We start from the raw sequence: 21,547 nt of genomic DNA on the forward strand, positions 1-21,547 counted from the left end.
GGCTTTTTGTTTTGAGACGTGAAAGAAATTTCATTAGGGGCCAAGACAACAATACTTCACCTTCTGTTCCATCAACACGTGGACTTTTTCAATCTGCCTTCATACGATTAAAAGAAATGATATGACAGACACGTATAGGTATGACCACCGCTTGCCATTTGTGCAAAGAAATTAAACTTTCTCTTACTATATAATTGGTATGACTTTGGGAGACAGTAAGTCATCATGGTATAGAGGAAGAAAAAAGAAGAGAATCTTTTCCTTCCAATCGAATGTGTGATTCACTTGTACATAATTCAAATGACAGGCCTGCATCTAGGGTGAGGACAAGAATAACCTCTTGCTCAGGTTCTCATCTTACAAAGCACTATCTAGAAAACTAATTCTAGTCCTCATATTCTGTGTGACAAGCAAGAATATCCAAAAGATGAAACAGAACTCTGATGATTTTCTTGCAGTTCAAGTCTCCATTCCTAATAATCTCCAGAAAACTGTCCTGTGTATCTGAGAGGAGAAGCATAAATCTGAGAAGAGATCTTTAAACCACTTCTAATAAGAAAATATCATAAGTCAAAAAATTAATGCAGTAGAAAAAAAAATCACAATGAAAATATTTAGAAATAAAAACCAAAAAGTGTCCAGGCAGTCTTGACAATAAGAATTTATAAGGGGAATTAGAAAGATTTTCTTAACAGTCATGCTTGTATATCTTCTAAGTATGTAATTGCCTCTCTGCAAGTAAACCAAACTTAGGTAAAGTAATCCTAAATGCAGGTTGTTCTGTTTTTACTAGTACCCAACTAGCATTTTACGAACGGTGGTGTATTTCCAAAAGTGGTCAGTACAGCTCAGCAGTCTCTATCAGTGTCCCAGCTCTTCAATGTCATCATAGCCTGTATCTTCAAGATGAGGGGATGAATGTCTCTCAGCCTCAGAGGTCCTGTTTCCTGACACTTTAGGACTCCAGTCTGAAAACATGAAGGGAAGAACACAGAGATAAATGCACATCGTGTAGCATGGTTGTGCAGCTGGCAGCATAGACTGTCAGTTGTCTCCTCCAGCAATTAGAACCTTAGGTATGCGTGGCTATGAACAAGCTGAGAAATGCTTGTCTCATCCTGCCTCCTGCTACATGTACACGTAGCTGAGGATCAAGCTTGCTGTTCCCAGAAAACAGGTTGCTGATCTAACTTTAAACACTTCTAATAAAGGCAATTCTTCAAAATCCCTAAATAACCCAACTCTATTTTACTGCCTTAGTAGATCTGTCCTTGTTCATCCCACAGATGTGCCCTGACCTGGCTCCTCCCAGGGCTATCACAGGAGAGTGCTCACCCCATTATCTGTGTTTGAAACCCATTAAGAGGATGTTAACCCATGACTGCGGAGGGTTGTTGCCCACACAGGTATAAGACTTACTGTGAGATACAGGGGAAGAGCATCTTGGGATTATAGACAACTTAACCATGGGCTGCTTAGGGGAGGAAACAAAAGCACAGAGAAAGAGGGATCAATGCAGTTTTGGGAGGAACAAACATGAGAAAATAGAACGATAAGAGGATAGAGGGACTGGTGGCATAGAAACAGGCTGCTAGCCAGTATGCATGTTTGGCCATGCCCTGCATCTGATCAGCGGCGTCTGTCCTGTCTTCTTCTTAAACTCCATTTCTAACTGTTTTCCTGGCTAAGGGGGCTTTCTGTTTATATGTATATGATACATATATATGATACATACATATATGATACATATGATACATATATTCTGTGTATATGGAGGTCTAAGTGCCAGCAACCAGAGCTGGACCATGAGTCAGAGGGATCTGCACGTCTGTGATGGCAGCAACTGGAGAGGCTGGTGTGGACAGAACTCTTAAGTGCCACCAGCTGGGGTGGGACTCTGGGTCTCAGGGGCTCACGTGCCCAGACACCAGCCGTGGTGGGAGGTCAGGAGATCCAGGGGCTGGTGACTTGGTAGACTGCGTGTCTAAGCCCAGTTACTGGGGGATGCGCCCTGCGTGTGTGTGGGTGTTAGTGTGCATGTGAGTGTATAAGTAACTGGAAAGGCAGGGGTTTTCAGGACCAGTTACTGGAGTGTCTAGGGACAGCTACTGGAGGGATCCATACTGTGTGTGTACATATACATTTTCCACCGATAAGCTTTCATCCTGGTCAGCCAGAGGGGAACAGGATGAGGCCATTGGTGCTGCCTGTGTTTGAGTGCTATATTTTCTGTCTGTGTTGTCTCTACAAGCCAGCCTTGTGTATCTGCATATCTGTATTATATGTGTGTGCATGCGTGTGCATGCCTACACATGCTCAGCCTCACTACTGGCTGGACCTAGGGACATGGAACCTCCATCAGACTACCAGATTTAGCAACCCCTGGTATCTTCTGATATTTAGAAGACCAACAGCAGATGAGAGAGATGAATATACCTTAACTATATGCAGTTTTTGCAAACAGCAAAGTTTGTCAGCATAACAGAGCAGCTTTGTATGAAGTCAACAGCAAGTGAGGTTCACAAAGACACAAATTCGTTTAAGTAAGTAAGGCAAAAATGTATACTACTTTATACGTAAAGTTAAAATGAATACAAACATGGCTGGTAAAAAAATCCCAAACTCTAATGTTTCTTTAATCACTTTGAGACCTAAAATATTTCGATTATTTTTTCATATCTTCAGTCTGTCAAATATATTTATCACTACCCCAAAGGGTGGAGTTTATCTGCTGATCAGAAGGTGCTCCACAGTTATATTAAGTGCTCAGAGAAAGAAAAGTCTATCTTAAATATTTTTTTGTTAATTCTTTCTGAATTAGATGGGTCTGACAAAATTTAGTGCCTGAATAAAAACCTAGCTGAATCCAGCCTCCAAGCACTATCCACTGTCTTTAAGACCTCACAGAGAACAGGCTCTGAAGGACTGGGAAAACATGAACAACTTGTTTTTAAGGTGGTGTGTGTGGGAGAAGAAACAAGATCAGGAGTTACAGAAAGTTCAACTTCATAAAGATAGGAGAACAAATAAACTACTTGTAAGGAGACAGAAGAAAAAAAGCAGTTAGATAACAGGTAACATGGATTTATCAAAAATAAATCACACCAGATAAATCTGATTTTTCTTTTTGATTATCTAAGAGTGCTTTTATAAGGGAGTAGAACAAATCGTCACTCAACTCACATGATATTTTTATAAGTAAACTAGAGAAATATGGTCTAACTCAAACCTCTGTAGACTGGGTACAAATCAGTCAAAAATGGTATTTTTAGTGCAGCTCACTGTACCAGGTCAGATTCTTTGACAACCCTAAACACAACTAAGTATTTTTATTAAATCCTAAGATAAAAGACACATGTTTTTACTACATTTTCCAGATGATACCGTACTGTACTATAATTCAAATGATCCTGGCAAAGTTTTGATGAGCATAGAATGAAATCTACTAAGGACAACAACAAGACTACAGATGAAGGGAGAATCAGTCAACCGCATAATTAGAAAGAACAGTGTCTAATGGTATGTAGTATTTTACAGAGCAGGATTTGAAGTTGTGTCAGGCCAGACATTAAACACTGTCAGGAGTGTCATGCTGTTGCAAAAAAGGGAAACATCACACGCACGCATAAACAGAAGGATACACTGAAAGACATGAGAAGTGGTCCTTCTGCTCTACCTGACACTGGTAAGGTCTTAGCCCCATGCTGTACAGAAATACTGTAAAATTTTGGTTTCAAAACACTTTTTGAAATATATGGACCTACTGACACAGCCTGAGTGGAGACATGCAGAATGGGCAGAGGTCTAGTCAACAAGACCTAAGTAGAAAATGGACTAATTTAGATTGGGGTGGTCCAGAGAAACGAAATACGGAACAAAACAGAGGGGAGATACGTTAACAGTCTTCAAGTACTTAAAAGGCTATTACCAAGATAATAACTATTACCAAGATAATAGTAACTCCTCTGTCCCCACGGTCGTCGTAATAAGAAGTAACAATTTTAATTTGCAGCAGTGAAGACCTAGGTTAGGCCAAAGGCAAGAATTTTATAGCTGTAAGGAAAGCACAGCATGGGTATAGTTTACCTGCAGTGGTTATGGAAACGCTGCTACTGAATGGCTGTAAGAACAGAATAACAAACGTCTAACCTACGCTCTTCACGTAGGTAGGTAGTGTTCCTTCGTGACAGTGGTAAGATAAAACCTAGGTGATCCCTTGAGGTGCCCTCCACCTGGATTTTCCCTGAGTTCAGTACAGTAACTATAGATTACGAAAACTAACAGCACTGCTCTTCTGGCCTCACCTGTCTGTGAATCCTTGTTTCTGTCACTTTCTTCAGGGATCCCAAGGATTTCCTGCTCATTCTGCTCAGAAGGAGAAGCATCTTTAGGTCCAGGAGCTTCTGTCACGTCATCATAACCGTCTTCCAGGGTATTTCCAGGCAGTGGAGAGACCTCTGGAACAGTACAGTTATTAACTATGACAGGGAGAGATCTTCCACTAGAGAAAGCAGTAGCTGATGATCCAGTGATAAAGGCCTGTAGTACTGATATTACCATGATGATAATGAACAATAATAAACTGAGAATCCTCCAGAGGACTCTGAGGTATTCCAGACAGCAATAATATAGCTCCAATAATTGTTATATATTACTGTAACAAATAGAAAGTGAAAACCAATATGGAGGAGGGACAGGAGGGGGAAGAAGATCTGGAGAAGGAGACAGTGACAGGGTTTATTTCAGAGTAAGATTCCCCATTTCATTTTATAATTGCACAATGAAAAATTACTTCTTGTTTATCTCTGTGTAGCACCTGCTCCCTTGTCTTTTCATTGCTTTAACCACCTTCTGTTAAATTTCTCTGAAAAGATCTAGCTAAGTAGCCATCCTTGGCTGTTTGCCTGTGGACATGTGGCTACAAACTTAGGTGAAACCTATGGAGAAAAATATCTGCAGTTCTGCTTCTCTTCTCCAGGCTGAACAACCCCAGCTCTCTCAGCCTCTCAGCGTAAGAGAAGTGCTCCATCCCACTGATCATCTTTGTGGCCTCCTCTGGACTCGCTCCAACAGGTCCATGTCCTTCTTGTGCTGAGGACCCCAGAGCTGAAGGCAGTACTGCAGGGGGGTCTCACCAGAGCGGAGCAGAGGGGCAGAATCCCCTCCCTCGACCTGCTGGTCACGCTGCTTTGGATGCAGCCCAGGACATGGTTGGCTTTCTGGGCTGCCAGTGCACATTGGTAGGTCATGTCCAGTTTGTCACCCACCAGTATCCCCAGGTCCTTCTCCGCAGGTCCGCTCTCAATCCGTTCATCCCCCAGTCTGTACTGATCCTGGGGATTGCCCCAAGCCAGGCGCAGGGCCCTGCACTTGGCCTTGTTGGACTTCATGAGGCCCATTTCTCAAACCTCTCAAGGTCCCTCTGGATGTCACCCCTTCTCTCAAGCGTATCAACTGCACCGCTCAGCTTGGTGTCATCTGCAGACTTGCTGAGGGTGCACTCGATCCCTGTGTCTGTGTCGTTATAAGGATATTGAACAGTGCTGGTCCCAGTACGGACCCCTGAGGGACACCACTTGTTACTGCTCTCCATTTGGACACTGAGCCGTTGACTGCAACTCTTTGGATGCGGCCATCCAGCCAGGTCCTTATCCATGGTAGTCCATCCATCAAACTGAGTTCTGTGCAGAGCTGGCTCTGATTCCTCAGGGGCAGCTGGCTCTGTGGTCTATACTGAACTGGAATCCATCCCTCAGAGAATATTAGTTTTCACTGTTTTATGGTATATACATATGCACATGGACATACAAATAATACATATATAAAATTAAAAGTCAGTTGAATCACTCCTATTTCACTTTTTACCTAGTACTCAATATTCAATCTGTATAAGAAAAGGAGATCTTATTTGGAATAATTATCTTGATAAGCATTTCAAAGCAAGTAAGGAAAAGAAAAGCTTTTAATTTAATTTTAAATAATAAAAAAATCTTAATATAAGAAAAACAATAGAAAATAAAATTGAAGGCATGGTACAGGAGAGAGTCTGGGGTATGGGCAGCTGAGGTCCAAAGCTGCTTGTGCCTTTGGCGGTTGATCTCTCGGAGACCAGGCAATAGCTAGGAGAGCTTTTTGGTCAGCTCTAAGGAAATGCAGTTATTCTCCAAACACATGCTGTCCCTCAGCTTTTTCAGATTAAAACACATTTGCCACATATGGCAAACTGCATTTTCTTCAGATCACTGGGATTAAAGTTCCCTAATCGACTCCAGTTGATTAGCCAGTGTTCTTATTTGGAGCATGTTTTTCCTCTGTCTTAATTCTCCCCATTTATCAGAAACAACAGCTTACAAGCTGTTACAGTTGCAATTTCTGGGAGAAGCAGTTGTCAAATTTTTGGATTCATGTGACTGGATCCTATGAAGAGTGCAATACTACCAGCAAACATTTATTTTCAAGGACTAGCACTTGCATACAAGATTGTATGACATTCTTCCACCACGACAGTTAAACAGAAATTTTTGGTTCACATCCAGACATTGCTAGTAGACATGAAGTGCAGCAAGAAAAAAGTTTTCATCACCAATAATGCTTTGGAAATTAAAAGCTACCCTGATTTTGGGTCTCTTTCTTTGTAGGATCCCCATCTTCCATTACCTTGAGTTGCTCCTGGAGCATTTTCTTCATCACTGTCCCCGCTATAAAACTGTGCCTTTGTTTTTGAATTTTCTGAATAAGAATCTAGGCAAATGAGAAAGAGTATGTTATCAGATTAAACTCCCCTTAGTTGCTAAGACTGCATCATGAGGAAAAGAGTAGGCTACAGTAATACCATCCAAGTCCCACAGATTCTTGGGCAGTCAGTATTACCCCTGCAAGGTAAAGGCCTTACAGTGAGATAGCCCAGAATCCCTCACGGGCCCCGTAACACCTCTCGTGGCTCATGGGGGAGGCAAGCCACGAAGGGAGAAAAGTAATCGATGGGAGGAAGCCTACAGAGACACATAGCTGCTGGGAGGGAGACACAAATTATTCCTTTATTTGTTCCTGCTTTCAATAATTGCAGCAAGAGCCTTGTTTGTTTGTTTATTTGTGGTTTGTTTGTTTGTTTGACCTGTACTGATCTATGCTTCTCCTTTAGGACAAGAGGGAACGGTCTCAAGTTGCGCCAGGGGAGGTTCAGGCTGGACATTAGAAAGAACTTCTTCACTGTCAGAGTCGTTAAGCATTGGAACGGGCTCCCCAGGGAGGTGGTGGAGTCCCCATGCCTGGAGGTGTTCAAAAAATGCTTAGATGTGGCGCTTCAAGACATGGTTTAGTGGGTTTAGCGGGCATCATGGCATCGGGTATACGGTTGGACTTGATGATCTTTGAGGTCTCTTCCAACCATAATGATTCTATGATTCTATGATTCTGTGCTCTATGGCTGCAGTGAGGACAGCACAAAATGAATTGTGCCTAGGAGAGGAATTGGCAGAGTCCAGTGGGCAGGAAACCCCTCTCCTCAAATCTAGGAGTTTTCAGTTTCCCAGTAGATTTGGGAGCTGCAAAGTATCAGATTGGGATCTGGGCCCCCAGGAGGTATTTTTTCTTGACAAGAGCAAGACGTTCAAGAGCAAGAGATGTTCAAAAAACGTTTAGATGTGGCACTTCAAGGCATGGTTTAGTGGACAGGGTGGCATCAGGTATACGGTTGGACTTGATGATCTTTGAGGTCTCTTCCAACCATAATGATTCTATGATTCTATGATTCTAAGACACACAGACCTGAGAAGCCAGTCATGCCCTGCTTTTCCCTCATCAGGTTATAGTCAATCTCTTCATAGACAACCTCAGAGAAGGGGTCATAGGATAGTCTGGAGCCTGAAAATAAAAGGCAATGATCACTCACACAGTCTCTGCATATACTCAGGCCGGGGTCATGAAAAGAAGTGACCTCAAGGGGTCTACATGGCCTGATTGGTACCCAGAAAGTCACCAAGAGGTGCTGCCTGAGGTTGAGCACTGCTGGGCTCTTTCACTGCCAGATGGTAAGTGAAAATCTCAGTGTGGTGGCAGAGGCAGATCCCATTCATCTCAGTCACCCATCTCCCCAGCCAACTAAAGACCCGCCAGCCACGTCACGGAGGTATTTCATACCAGTCCTGAGGGACCCACCTCTCTGCTGTGCCCTCGCACTTCGGATCTGTCCAGCAAGAATGGCAAGGACCAGGCAGAGAAGGGCCCCCAGGATAATGCAGAGGATGACAGGCATTGACATTCTTGTACTGGCTGTTGCAGGGCGGCGGGGAGGATCTGAATGGAGATGTAGAAGCAACAAGTAGAAAATCAGATAACCCTAAGGGCTTCTCCTCTACAGCCTCCTGCTGTGCCCACGCTAGCAGGGTGAGGCAGGTCACCTGCTGCCCAGTTGTGGGTCCTGCTCAAGCAGCTAGAATTCAGCAGCTGGGGATAGTGCCACTCGGCTCTCCTTTACAAAAGGCTGCGGGAGGTGCTTTCTGATGAGCTGGAATATACTGCTGATTTACCTGCTATGCAGTATGAGGAACACTAAATCCTCATGTGATGGGACAAAGAAAGAGAGGGAAAAGAAGGAATGTTTTACCTGCTCTAGTGGGTGACGCTGTTGTTTCTGTCATACCTGTAAAAGGAAGGCGAGTGCAGATTAAGGAAGAGGCAAGTGTGAAAAATAGGGAGAACATCTTCATGTCATTTGTGAGGTTCCCGCAGTCAAAATTATGAAGGGGCTAGTCACTGGGATATACAGCTGACATAATGTTTCTCTATCCACCTCCTTCCCAGATCTGTGTAGTGAACCAAAGGACCAGTCACTAACCGGAGCAATCCACAGCAGCATCTTCCTTATGATCACAGTTTTTGCCAAACAAGGGCTTGGCAGGACAGTCCCAAAGAGACAGCTCTGTTCCTTTACAATGCACCTTCTCCAACCAGATGGGACCAGTCCCTTCCCCAAAGGCAGCTTCACTCAGCGCAGACGCAGCAGATCCACAACCCAGCTGCCTGCATACAACATTAGCATCTGCCATGTCCCAGGAATCATCACAGATTGTTCCCCAAGAACCTTGCTGCCAAATCTCCACTCTGCCTGAACATCCATCCTCTCCTCCTATGACTCGTAACTTCTCCCTGTCTGTAAAACACAGAAAGCTTCTGTATTGCTGAAACAGCAGGAGGGTCCATAGGGACCAATAGAGACAAAGAGGTAGAGGTACCTGAACAGCTTGTGGAGTTTGGACACTCAGCAAATGTGGCTGGAGACGTTGCCTCTTTTCTTCCTGCAGAATTTAAATACTGAAGTAAATAATTTCATTATTCTCTGAAAAGAACAAGGGAGTATAATGCCTGAAAATTAATCATCAAGTTAATTTTTCCCTGTAATATATATACGGCCTATTTAGTACTTGGTGGATCACTGTTTGGCTATTTAGGAGATCTGAATGTCATCTAGAAATCATTTATCTTAGAGTGCATAGGTATGAAATACTGTCATAAAAGCAGGCATTAGAAATAGACCTTTGGAACTGAACTAATTCATACCTTGTCCCTGGCTATGTGTGTGCACGTGTGTACATGTACATATGCACTGATATGCCTCCATACATGTAGAAACACATACATGCCTCTAGACTTCTTGAGAGGTCTGATCCTAACTCAGATCTCACAGACTGACTGTGTAGCATAGATTTTTGCTTTAAAAATATGCAATGGCACCATCCTATCAGAGACTTCCTTGGGATTTCCACTGGGTAACTGCACTCAGTGACACTCATGTGATTTTAATTCACTCATTTACGTCAAGGATATAGACAAAGAAAAATGCTTGTGCCACTTGCATGAAACTAGAAATAATATATACCAGATAACAAATGAACATGAGGTAATTATTACAATGTCTGCATATGAGTGCATAGGTTTACGTATATGTCTGGGCAGTCCTCTACAGATGCATTTCTAATTACCAGTGCAGGAAATGTGCGTCTCTTCTGCTCGGTTATCGCATGACTGAGGATCCCAGGGGTCTGACTGACATTGCCAGAGAGAGCTATGTTGCTCAGTACAGTCAACGTGGTCCAGCCATGTGGGCCCAGAACCTCTGCCATATGTGAAGTCTCTTGCGATTTCCCCGCCATCTCCGCAGTTCAGGTGTTTGCATACGGTTGTTGCGGTGACTTGAGACATACGATTGGAGCAGATGCTCCCCCACGTCCCATTGTAGAAAACTTCTAGCCGCCCAGCACACTCATTGCCATTCACCAGCCTCAGAGCCAGGAACTCTAGAAGTGAAGACGTAAAACTGGAATTAGAAAGGCGTGATTCTGCTAGGATCTTGGCTGTGATGAGTGAAATCCAGAATCCGCTGACAATCCTGTTCATCACTCTGAATCAGGAAGTGCCAGAGGAAACTGCTCTAAAAGTGACAAACACTTAAAACCAAAAGTCATACAGTGATCCTCTCTGGTTAGCCAGCATTCACCCTCATCTACATCAACAAACAACAGTGATGTCCACATCAACCCATAGACTCAGAAAAGGTTTTTCTGAACACACCTGAGCACAGAACTCCAGCGTCCTCTTTGTGTTGGCAGTTGTGCTGGCCCCATGCCCTAGAGGGACATGTCCAGAGATCAGATTCAGCCCCAGTGCAATTCACATCATCCAGCCAGATCTGTCCCGAGCCTTCACCATAATGAGCAGCGACAAATGCCATGATGGCATGTCCACATCCCAGCTGTTTGCAAACAACATTAGCATCTGATAGATCCCAGTTATCATCACAGACGGTGCCCCAGATGCCATCGTGATAAAGTTCTACTCTCCCAGCACAGCGCTCTGTTCCATTCACCAGCCTGATCTGTCTGCTACCTGCAGGAAGAAAACCCAGCCACCAGCATGCAATAGAATGATAATGCACAGGTCAGTGTCATGGCTGTGTGTTTAAAAGCACTTTTAAGGCATCATGTTCTTCTTATATTCCAGTTCTTCTGTTATGGTTTCTTGGGCCAGAGCTCCTGTGATGCTAAAACTATGTAAAGGGAAGGGCCTACTCCTGCATCAGGTAAATGTTTGAGTAATTCCTGTGAGATGTTGCAAACAAGAAGGAGTGCCTATCCATACTAAGTATATATATGCAGAGAGCACCTTATCTTAGAAGGCCGGAGAAACTGTTTGCTATCTAAACTCATTTAGTTAGACAGAGATAGAGACAGTTTCTGTTACCGATGGGTTACAAAATAACAGTAGAGACAGTTCTAACTTACTTTAGAAAGGCTGCAGGTATGTATAAATATAGAAATGTCACAAAATAAAACCTATTTAACTCCCAAGAGACAGTCAGAATGTGTGACAGTCATGGCCAAATTAGTGTTCTTATGGCTTCTGTCTTCTACTATTTCTTTTTGGTTCTGAGAGATAAATTCTGTAAGAAATTCAGATGAAGAAAGCATTATGTATATTACACTTGCTTCCTTAACCATCAGTTGTCCCTTGGAGTATACCAGCAGGTGGGTACCACAAGCTCAGACCCATGCCTATTTAAGATCTGGTGAGACCACAGCTAGATGATAACAAACTATCTGTATAGAAAACTGTGTTCTACCTTGCTTTGTGTCTTGGTCAAGATGACTTTGATTAACAATAAGGGATTCATGAAGGGAGTTAGGGTATGTAAAGCCCTGGAAATTGATGAAGAACACCTGGAACTGATTGTGTGAAGCTACTGAGCATAGATGAGTTATGTGACAACCTGGCAAAGCGACCATTCCATTAACTAACTTGGCAATGAAATTAGTTTTTAAGGTGTCCTGTAGGAACCTGCCTTCATTATAATCCTAAAAATCGCACCCACAGGTCAAGAAGACCCTTGCCCAGGTGAAGACCCTTCCCCTGGGCATGTGCAGTTGTAGAAATGACTATGTAATCACGTGTAAATCACTAACCAATCAGTAGTTGTTAGGTGTGCATGGAAAAATACTGATCCCTGATTTTTGTGTATAAAAGGGACACTGGAACTTGCTGTTGATGTGCTTGATTTGTGGAAAAGTCCACCGAGCACCCAGGCCTGTGTAAATACAGTATCTCTCCTGAGCGTGTAGGATTGTCTTATTGCATACCAGGCGCGAATCCGCTTTTCGGACAACACAGAGGCAACACTAGGAGGCATTCTGTACCTTTCGGACAGTAACTCACCCGAGCAAATCACACCAACATCTTCAGCAACTCCCGTTGGCACTGTCTGAGTATGGGAGGTCTTACAGAGCATCAGCTGAGTCTCATTTCCAGCACACTGGACACTTCTTAAGCCAACAAGACCCACGCCTCGCTCAGACCTTAGAAGGTAGTAGGCTTTCTTGGCAATTCCGCACTGGAGCTGTCTGCATACCACATGAGCGTCCTTAATGTCCCAGTCATCATCCAGGACTCTGCTCCACATGCCGTGGAGTGAGATCTCAACTCGCCCATCACAGCGGCTCTCACCACCTGACAGTCTGAGTGATTCAGCAAGACCTGGGCTCAAGAGAGTTGGAAAATGTATTGAATAATAATCTACTGCTCTTACTGCAGTAGAAGTAACATGCAGGAGAGAGATGGATGACAAATTTCTATGTTGGTAAAAAAATAATTCTCAGCACTAGTTAAGGAGACAGTCTCTGTTAAGGCTTTGCTTGCTTTCACGCAGATAAGCATCTGCAATGAGAAGTGAGAAAGGCTTCCCCAGCTCAAAGACTAGATCCTGTGAGGAGTCAGGCACGTTGTTTCTATGCTGAAACGAAAGTTGGAGAGGAAAGGGAAAGGGAAAGGGGAAGGGAAGAAGGAGAGGGGAAGGGAGGGGAGGGGACGAGAGGACAAGGCCATTAAAGACAGACTGACAAACCAGACTTGCTTGGCAGAGTGCGATCACCAATGCTGCTTTGGTCTGAAGTTGCAGTACCCATGAAAGGCCACTCCTGACTTACCCGAGCAAATAACAGTGGCTGCTTCTCTGGCTGAACACGTTGGATTGCCCAAAGTCACTTGATCACAATCCCACAGGCAGGACTCCGTCCCTTCACAGTGAAAAGCATCTCTCCATACAGGTCCATTCCCATCCACAAAACGGTCTCCTGTCTGGATTGACTGTGCATAGCCACAGTTCAGCTGATGACACAGAACGCTGGCAGCTTGCAAATTCCAGTGGGAGCGGCAGAGTCTTCCCCACGTGTCTCCGTGGCGGATTTCCACTCTACCAGAGCATGTGGTGCCATTCACCAACCTGCCCCCTGGGCACCCTGAATATAAGAGAAAGTGGGTACTGAGATGTCGTGTTCGTAACTGCTCGTCGGCATGACCTGAAAGAGACTGGGAAATGGGAATGAGTTTTCCTTAGCGTTCAGTAGTAAAAATGACTGGGCCACTGGAACTTCTGTACTCATAACTAGACTTCAGTCCACCCTATTTTACTGAGAAGAATGAATAGAAATCAGGATCTGGTCCCCTTTGCAATTTTTAAACTCAGGGCACTAGGTTTCAGGGCTCTAGGTGAGCCAACAGACCTTAACTGTTCTCACCAGCCTCACCTAGAGCCTCCAGCTATGCACCCTCAGTGTGATGGTCCAAGGCCTCACTTAAACCTGGACCAGGGACTGCTGTAACTGCCTCCAGCCTTGTCTCCTGCTACTCCTGACTGTACTCTCCAGCTGGATCCTCCATCTGATGGATTATTTTGCCTTGTCTGGGACTGTCCATAGACCTTGTCATCAGTACCGTCCTCTGTCCTCTGTGCAGATGCTTTGGATTGTGTCTTGGTGAACAAGGACACTGCCTGTGTTGTCCTCAGCCTCTGCCCCCAGCTCACCCTGCCTTGTGGAGCAGCCCTGTCCGTGCTATTCCCTGGCACTAGGAGCATTTCAGAGAGAGCAGCCTTGTGGTGCAGCCTCAACTCCTGGGAATGCCTGTAGCAGCAAACAAAAGACAAAGCTTGGCTCCACAGACACCCTCTGGATTTTGGGTCTGTATTTTTCCTCAAAGAAGGAATTTTTCATTTCTCCTCTTAGACCTTTCCACAGCTCACCTGAACATACCACACGAGCGTCTTTTCCAGCGGGGCATTCATCATGACCTAGCACGCTCACAGAACAGTGTCTCAGGCTCGAACCATTCTTCTTGCAGCTGAATGTGCCGTTCCAGACAGATCCATTTCCCTTCCCGAAGGACTGTCCATCTGGTATCAGCAGGGCAACTCCACAGTCCAGCTGCTGGCAGAGGGCATTGGCAGCTGGTAAATCCCACAAGTAGTCACACAGGGTTCCCCACGTGCCTCCATGAAGAAGCTCTACTCTCCCTGAACATGTGGTACTGCCGTTTGCCAGCCTGTACCCGCCATAGCCTGCAGAAAGAATAAAGGAACTTAGCAGTTACATATTTTTTTTTGGTGCTATTGCATCGAAAATTGTAAGAAATCTGGCTGCAAGGAACTAACTGCAAGGAACTATGTCTCAGGGTACTGGGAAGCATGTCAGTCTTTGTTGTCCATGTCGTAGCCTGCACTACGTGACTAAAACTCAGAGTAGGAGCTACCAGTAGCACTCTTTCTCCCAGTAGCTGGTCATCTCACGTTGCCTGGTAAGCAGCAACTGCAATGTGCAATTCTCAGCTTTCATCCATGCCGCAGCATAAGGCTCTGAACACAACAGGCCATGCCCGTCAGCGTATTTGTGATAATTTAAGTGCGGCATGGGTAGGACTATGGTGTCCTACTGCCAGGCCCATGCAGTCCCTTTGTCTTCTCATGCTGGTACTTCTTACCCTTGCCTGGTCCTTGCATCGTACTCCCCCTAATGAGACCTGGATTTCTGCTCTCAGCTGTGACTCTTGGAAGATGGAGGCAGGAGCCAAGACCTGTCGGTTACTGAGACCTTAACCGGGCTGTTGCGCTGCCACAGCTCCCCAGCCAGCGCTCCAGATCACCATGGCCAGTGGGACAGTGTCCGAGGTAGTCTTAAAACAGACTGCAGCACTTCAAGTGGGAAACGGACATGAACTGCGTTCCTTTCCAGGCTTGTTTTGTGACAAGGTGTTGCCAGCAGTTCTGCCTCATGTTCAGTTTACCCCTTTTGATTTGTGCCCTCAGGAAAAAAGTTGTGTTTGCTAGGTCTAATCATCACTTTTGTAGTGGGTGGCAATAAGTTAGCTGTATGTAGAGCCCCCAGCAGCCATGAGTGCATGGAGTTCTTAAATAATGTTACCTGGCAGCCACAACTAAAGTCATCCAGACCTATGACTACTTTTTCTTTTCTTTTTTCTTTTCTTTTCTTTTCTTTTCTTTTCTTTTCTTTTCTTTTCTTTTCTTTTCTTTTCTTTTCTTTTCTTTTCTTTTCTTTTCTTTTCTTTTCTTTTCTTTTCTTTTCTTTTCTTTTCTTTTCTTTTCTTTTCTTTTCTTTTCTTTTCTTTTCTTTTCTTAAAATAATGTTACCTGGCAGCCACAACTAAAGTCATCCAGACCTATGACTACTTTTTCTTTTCTTTTTTCTTTTCTTTTCTTTTCTTTTCTTTTCTTTTCTTTTCTTTTTCTTTTTCTTTTTCTTTTCTTTTTAAATAACTTAAATTTGTAACTTGTGCCTCCTTTGGCCTTTTGGAGGTGCCAGGAATTAACATACACCCTGGCAGCACAGAAAAGAAATTAATTTCTCAATGTTCCTGCTTGTCTGCTCTGGCCATCTCTCCTTTTATGTATATGAGAAAGACATGGAAGGAATTCTCAGCACTATTGAGTGCAGACCTCTAGTAGCATAAAAGAAATTACAAAAGAAATGTTGAGATCTGCATCCTTGGTGCAGAAGTGAAGTGGTTAGAACAGGCCACGTTAAATGCAGACTCTCAGCAGAGTGAATGAGAGGTTGTGGGGTTGCTCTCTGTTGCTCCCTGGCCTTCCCTGGATGACTCAAGGTGTGACAGGGAAGCACCCAAGAACCCTGAGGACCACAGAAATACACAGAGGTTCTGAACTGTGGGTTGACAGGAAGAAGGCATATAGGACACATGTAAATTACGTCCATCAAAGTCTCACCTGAACATACAACAGTGGCATCGTGAGAGCATGTCTCACTATGCTGCAGCATCCTGCGACAGTGTGCAAGGTGAGTCTCATTCCCTAAGCACTGAAATTTTTCTTGCCAGATCAGTTCATGTCTGTCTCCAGAGTGAGTTTCTCCCAAGATGCGCACAGCCTGGCCGCACTCTAACTCATTACATATAACAGAGGCAGTTTTGAAATCAATGTGTGAAAAACAGACCATAGCCCAAGTTTCTTCTTGCTTTACTTTCAGGTGTCCTGAGCAGGCAGTGTCCCCTCCAGTCAGACGCAGCCCAGAGAAACCTGGAAAAAAACCCCAAGAAATCCTGCATCAAGGGTTGGTTGTACTAACCTCATTTAGTAACTCCCACACCTTCGTGGGCAAGACACATGTCACTTCTCTCAGGACCACTGACACTTTTAAATAACCGTTGTGGCAATTCCTGTATGCCACTAACGAGAGAGAAAATGGTATGTGGGAATGTTTATTTCTTAGTATGTGAAAATACTAAATCCTTGGGAAGGTACAGAGGAGAGAAGTTTTGAACATTTGCCAAATGCTTGAGAAGTAGCAATCTCCAAATAAATAAATAAATAGCCATTTCCCAGTGAGTGTCCTCAAGACTTCATTATTCAAATGAATAGGAAGCTGAAGTGCCCCAGAAAGAGAGAACAGGAAATGTTGCACCCATCTTCAGAAAAGGCTAAAAAGACTAAAGAAAAGGCTAAAGATCTGCAGGCTGCTCAGCCTCACTTTAGTACCTGGGAAAAACATGGAGTGAGTCCTCCTGGAACACATTTCTGGGCACAAGAAGGTGAATGGGAAGAGTCAGCATGGGTACATCATGCCTGTGTGACCTTATTGCTTTCTCTGGTAAAAGTGACTGGATTTGTGGATGAGGGGAGACCAGCACGCGTCATTTACCTCACATTTAGCAATGCCTTTGACACCGTCTTGTACAATATTCTTGTGTCCAAACTGGACTGGGTGGGTGGACAACGACATGGTTAAAAAGTGAGTTGGATGGTCAGGCTCAGAGGGTAGTGATTAGTGGGCTGCACTCTACCTGGAGGCTAGCAATAATTGGAATACCACTTGTTGGGTCTTTCCTGGGACCTGTTCTGTTCAGCATCTTTACCAACAACCTGGAGGAGGTGATGGAGGGCACTCTTATCAGTTTGGGGAATAGGGGGAGATAACAGGGTGGATTAACGGGCTGACAGGAACCTTATAAAAATCAAAAAGGACAAATGTAAGGTCCTGAAGCTGGAAAGGAAAAAAAGCCTCTTGCAATGGTACTTTATCCAAAGAGCAAAACCAACCACATCTTGTAGAGGAAGGCAGCCAAACAGACATTGGCTTTGTTTGCCATTGCAGACTGTCCTGTCTTAGCTTACACAAAGATCTGGAGAAGAAGGGCAGTTGTATGGCACAACACAGCATTTTCTCGGTTCTCTATCTACACCTGTTTTTTTAGCTCCCATTCCTGGTCAAAAACAAGTTTAGTAGTGCTCTCCTGTTGCCTGGGAGAGCTGTAGTAGAAACAAATAGTGTTTCTTTTTCTGTTCTATGTCATCTACTATGTCTGCTTCTGCTCTATGTCATTACTGTACCCAGGCAAAGGAGATATATGCTTGTACTCAGCAGAAGACTTAATGCTGATGCAACTTGCTTTGGCTGAGCAGAGACCGTGGAGAAAGTGTTACCTCTGTGCTGTACTTGGCTTTATCCAGCTAGGACAAAGTTTGATCTCAGCCTCATAGCATTTTTCTGTTATACAAGGTTGGATGACTTCTTACCTGAGCAGACCACTCCAGTATCAAAGTAATGAGGGCAGGTAAAAGCACCCCATCCTGTATGTGAGCAGTTCCAGAGAGCGGATTCATCACCACGGCAATCAACTCGATACAACCACGTTGGTCCAGATCCTTCTCCAAAAGTAGCTCGACTAAGGGCCTGAACAGCTGATCCACATTGTAGTTGCTTACAAACAACGTCAGCATCTTTCATGGTCCAGTCACCATCGCACACGGTTCCCCACTGCTCCTCATGTTTTACTTCCACTCTCCCAGAGCAGGGGCCAGTTCCATTTGACAACCTCAATTCATCAGCACCTTTGTATGAAGAGACAGAGCAAGGTTATGGAAAGGACAGTGCCTAATCACAATTAGCTATTGTAGGTGGTTAATGAGTTATTATTACTCTTAATCTACTTTTAAATCAGACTTACTCAGATCACCTTTCTAAATAGTCCAACTTAAGGTTTTTTTGCAGGGAGCGGTGTCTGCATTTACAAGTTTGAGCTAACCGCTCTGCTAAAGTGTAAGTTATTTTTAATGACAGGCGAGCTTTCTCTTCTTCTGACCTATCAGGGCTGGGAAATGCTGAGTAATGTCCTCGCTGCGTGATTCACAGAGGCTTCAACAGAAACTCCTCCTTTCTCTTTGTTGTTCCGCCATGATGATACTCATCTGAAAATGTTCGCTGGGCACCTGTTCCTTCATTCCTGAGTTCAGTATGGTGTGAAGAAGCAATTTCCCTTGTCTGCCTCAACTTCTTCCTCTCAGAAAAATTATTACTTGCAACTCAGTGTCCCAATACTCTTTGTTCTTTCCCTCGTCACTTGCCTTAGCCATGGGGTTCCCTAATCTGAGTTACCCAACGAGACAAGAGAATTACTCATGAAAGGTGGCAAGCTATCTCAGGAGATGCAGCAGCATAAGCAGAAGACAAGTAGGTCTTTATGTTGTTCCTCATGCCCCATCATCTCTTGCGGGAGGGCTGACGCCCAAAGAACCCTTTTTCCCTGCTATACTCCCAGATCTGCCTCTTTCCTTTGGTACAGATACACATTTCCCAGTCCTTTTGCCTATGGACTCACAAAATAACATTACAGTCATCAGAGAGCACTTGATAAAGAGCCTGACAGAAGTGGGAAGATGCACTTGTTGCTTTCTTGCTTTACAATGTTGGACTGCTACTATAGATGCTTCAAATATCATACAGTAGCTTAGCACAGGGACTTAAAGGCTAGAAAATACAGGGAGAACTTTGTTAACATTCAAATGCCAGAATGACGGTGGCACATAGAAGCAGTTCTTAGGAAGCCAAGCTACACAAAGGCCTGCTAGGGCCCCAGAAACACGGGGGAACAGGTCAGAGTCTGCGGCTTACGCAGGCACAGTAAACATTAGAAAAGCTGAAGCGTGGAGCCTAAGATGTAATGATATGTAAAGAAAAAAAAGTGGGCTTGTTCAGGAATTGTATTTTTTATCCCAGTCAGGAATTTTAAGGCCAGAGTTTTGGAAGCTCATTTCATAAAAAAGATTCTTTACTTACAGAAAGGTTCGTATCTGCTTGAGTAAAAAGCATACACAGAATCACAGAACATGTTGAGTCAGTATTCTGAATTGATGTAAACAATGATTTTCTGTAGGTGTTTGTGAAAACAAACATTGAAACAAAAAAGAAAAACCTGAAACCTTCTGCCAAATTCTGTCAAAACCAGTCACAGTTATAATTAACAACAATATGGATGGCATTCGTTTGTTAGGTTATGTGACGGAAAGCTTGTCTCCATGTGCAAAGGAGAACAGAGGAACATGGTAGGAGGGGGAAGCCCTCCTAGGGCTCTCCCCGCAGAGCCATCAGCCCCATTGTCCAGGTGTGAAACCCATCGGATGAATCAACATGAGGGCTTTCTGTGTCACCTTAGAGGCTGAGGGGGGGCTACTGCCCAGAGGGTATGGGACACTCTATGGGATGCAAGAGAAGAGCATCTTGGAATGGTACTTGGCTTATTATGGGATGTTTAGGAGAGGAATCAAAGGAGGGAAAAGGGAGGAATCACAGAATCGCAGAATGGTTGGTGTTGGAAGGGACCTCTGGAGATCATCTCGTCCAACCTCCTGCCAAACAGGTTCGCCTAGAGCGGGCTGCACAGGATGGCGTCCAGGCGGGTTTTGAAGCTCTCCAGAGAAGAGGACTCCGCAACCTCTCTGGTCAGCCTGTGCCAGTGCTTGGCCACCCTCACAGTACAGAAGTTCTTCCTCATGTTCAGCTGGAACTTCCTGAGCTTCAGTTTGTGCCTGTTGCCCCTTAACCGGTCGCGGTAGGCAGGACAGGTGCCCAGAGAGAGCTAAAGGGCCATTATACAGCCATTATCACCTGCGGAGTGCTGGCTTCTGCAGCCATTGTCTTTTGTCTGGCAGTTTCTTCATAATCTGCTAATTTATGGAAACAGTATAGACCAAACCTCCAAGCTCGAAGGTATAAAACATCAGCTTACCCAAAAAGCCTTTGAAGCAGATCCAACAGCAGCTGGACTGCTGAGGCCTTCGTACTTCCTATTGTGATAGAGGGGATGCCTGCACCGTGTTGGAGGAGGAAGGATGAGCACTCTCACCGTCAGCTAGATTACTAATTCTCTTTTTTTTTTTTTTTGGCTCATAGGTGCATGAATTAAGAGTTACAGGTTATAAGTTCTGAAACCTCATGACTTGAATCAGGGAATTCACATGACAGACTAGTCTGGGCAAAGGGGACGTGAGCCTCTGGTGTTGTATTTGTTTGTTGTATTTCTTAATGAGCTCCTAAAATAAAGTTTAATTCACAGAGTACATTGTCCTGTAAATTTGAGAGGCCCAGACTGTGACACCCATCCCACCAGGAGGAGAGTGAGCAAGCGGCTGTGTGGTGTTTAGCTGCCTACCAGTGCTAAACCACAACAGATGCCAGCAACTGGAGCGAATGAAGGTACTGCACGTCAGCGTGTGATTGCTACTGAATATCAAGCTGGACTAGCCTGTGAGTAAGTTAATTGGCCTGGGAGCCAAGTATGTGTGTGTGTCTCTGGGAGTGAGGTAACTGGAGGAGCTGGCTACCAGAGGGACCAGAGGGTCCAGGCCAACTACTAGAGAGATGGTGAGGCCAGGGGGTGAACTCAAAGACCCGTTTGTATGTGTGTCAGTGGATGAGGTAACTACAGAGACTGAGGATCCAGGACCAGACACTGGATGGGCTGAGTGTCTGGAGGAATCCAAATTTTATGTATTTGCCTATTTCCCACCGATAGACTTTTATTCTGATTAGCCAGAGAGGAAAACATAGAATCACAGAAAAATTTGGGTTGGAAGTGAACTTGAAGATCATCCAGTTCCAACCCCTCTGCCATGGGCAGGGACATCTTTCACTAGATCACGTTGCTCAAAGCCAGGTCCAACCTGACCTTGAACACTTCCAAGGATGGGACATCCAAAACTTCTCTGGGCAACCTGTTCCAGTGTTTCACCACCCTCATTGTAGAAAATCTCTTCCTTATATCCAGTCTAAATCTACCTTCTTTCATCTTAAATCCATTGCCCCTTGTCTTGTCACTGCAGGCCGTGGTAAAAACTCTCTCTCTCTCTCTTTCTTATAAGCCCCCTATAAGTATTGAAAGGCCACAAGGAGGTGTCCCCAAAGCCTTCTCTTCTCCA

The 21,547-nt window shown here is 44.4% G+C and overlaps 1 protein-coding gene across 1 annotated transcript; it reads right to left on the reverse strand.

The window, feature by feature from the left end:
* Positions 1 to 5,386: 5,386 nt before the first annotated feature.
* Positions 5,387 to 18,191, reverse strand: LOC104168592 (antigen WC1.1-like; the record flags this gene model as incomplete). The annotated part of the gene is made up of 13 exons (XM_009709219.1): positions 5,387 to 5,562; positions 6,658 to 6,741; positions 7,768 to 7,863; positions 8,158 to 8,295; positions 8,606 to 8,641; positions 8,837 to 9,151; positions 9,981 to 10,295; positions 10,570 to 10,884; positions 12,208 to 12,525; positions 12,975 to 13,286; positions 14,069 to 14,383; positions 15,968 to 16,372; positions 17,870 to 18,191. Coding segments are annotated over 13 exons (3,147 nt in total), but the record flags the coding sequence as incomplete, so codon positions are not given.
* Positions 18,192 to 21,547: the final 3,356 nt, after the last annotated feature.

Source organism: Cariama cristata, unplaced genomic scaffold (assembly GCF_000690535.1).
Source record: "Cariama cristata isolate BGI_N322 unplaced genomic scaffold, ASM69053v1 scaffold11621, whole genome shotgun sequence".
Lineage (NCBI taxonomy): Eukaryota > Metazoa > Chordata > Aves > Cariamiformes > Cariamidae > Cariama > Cariama cristata.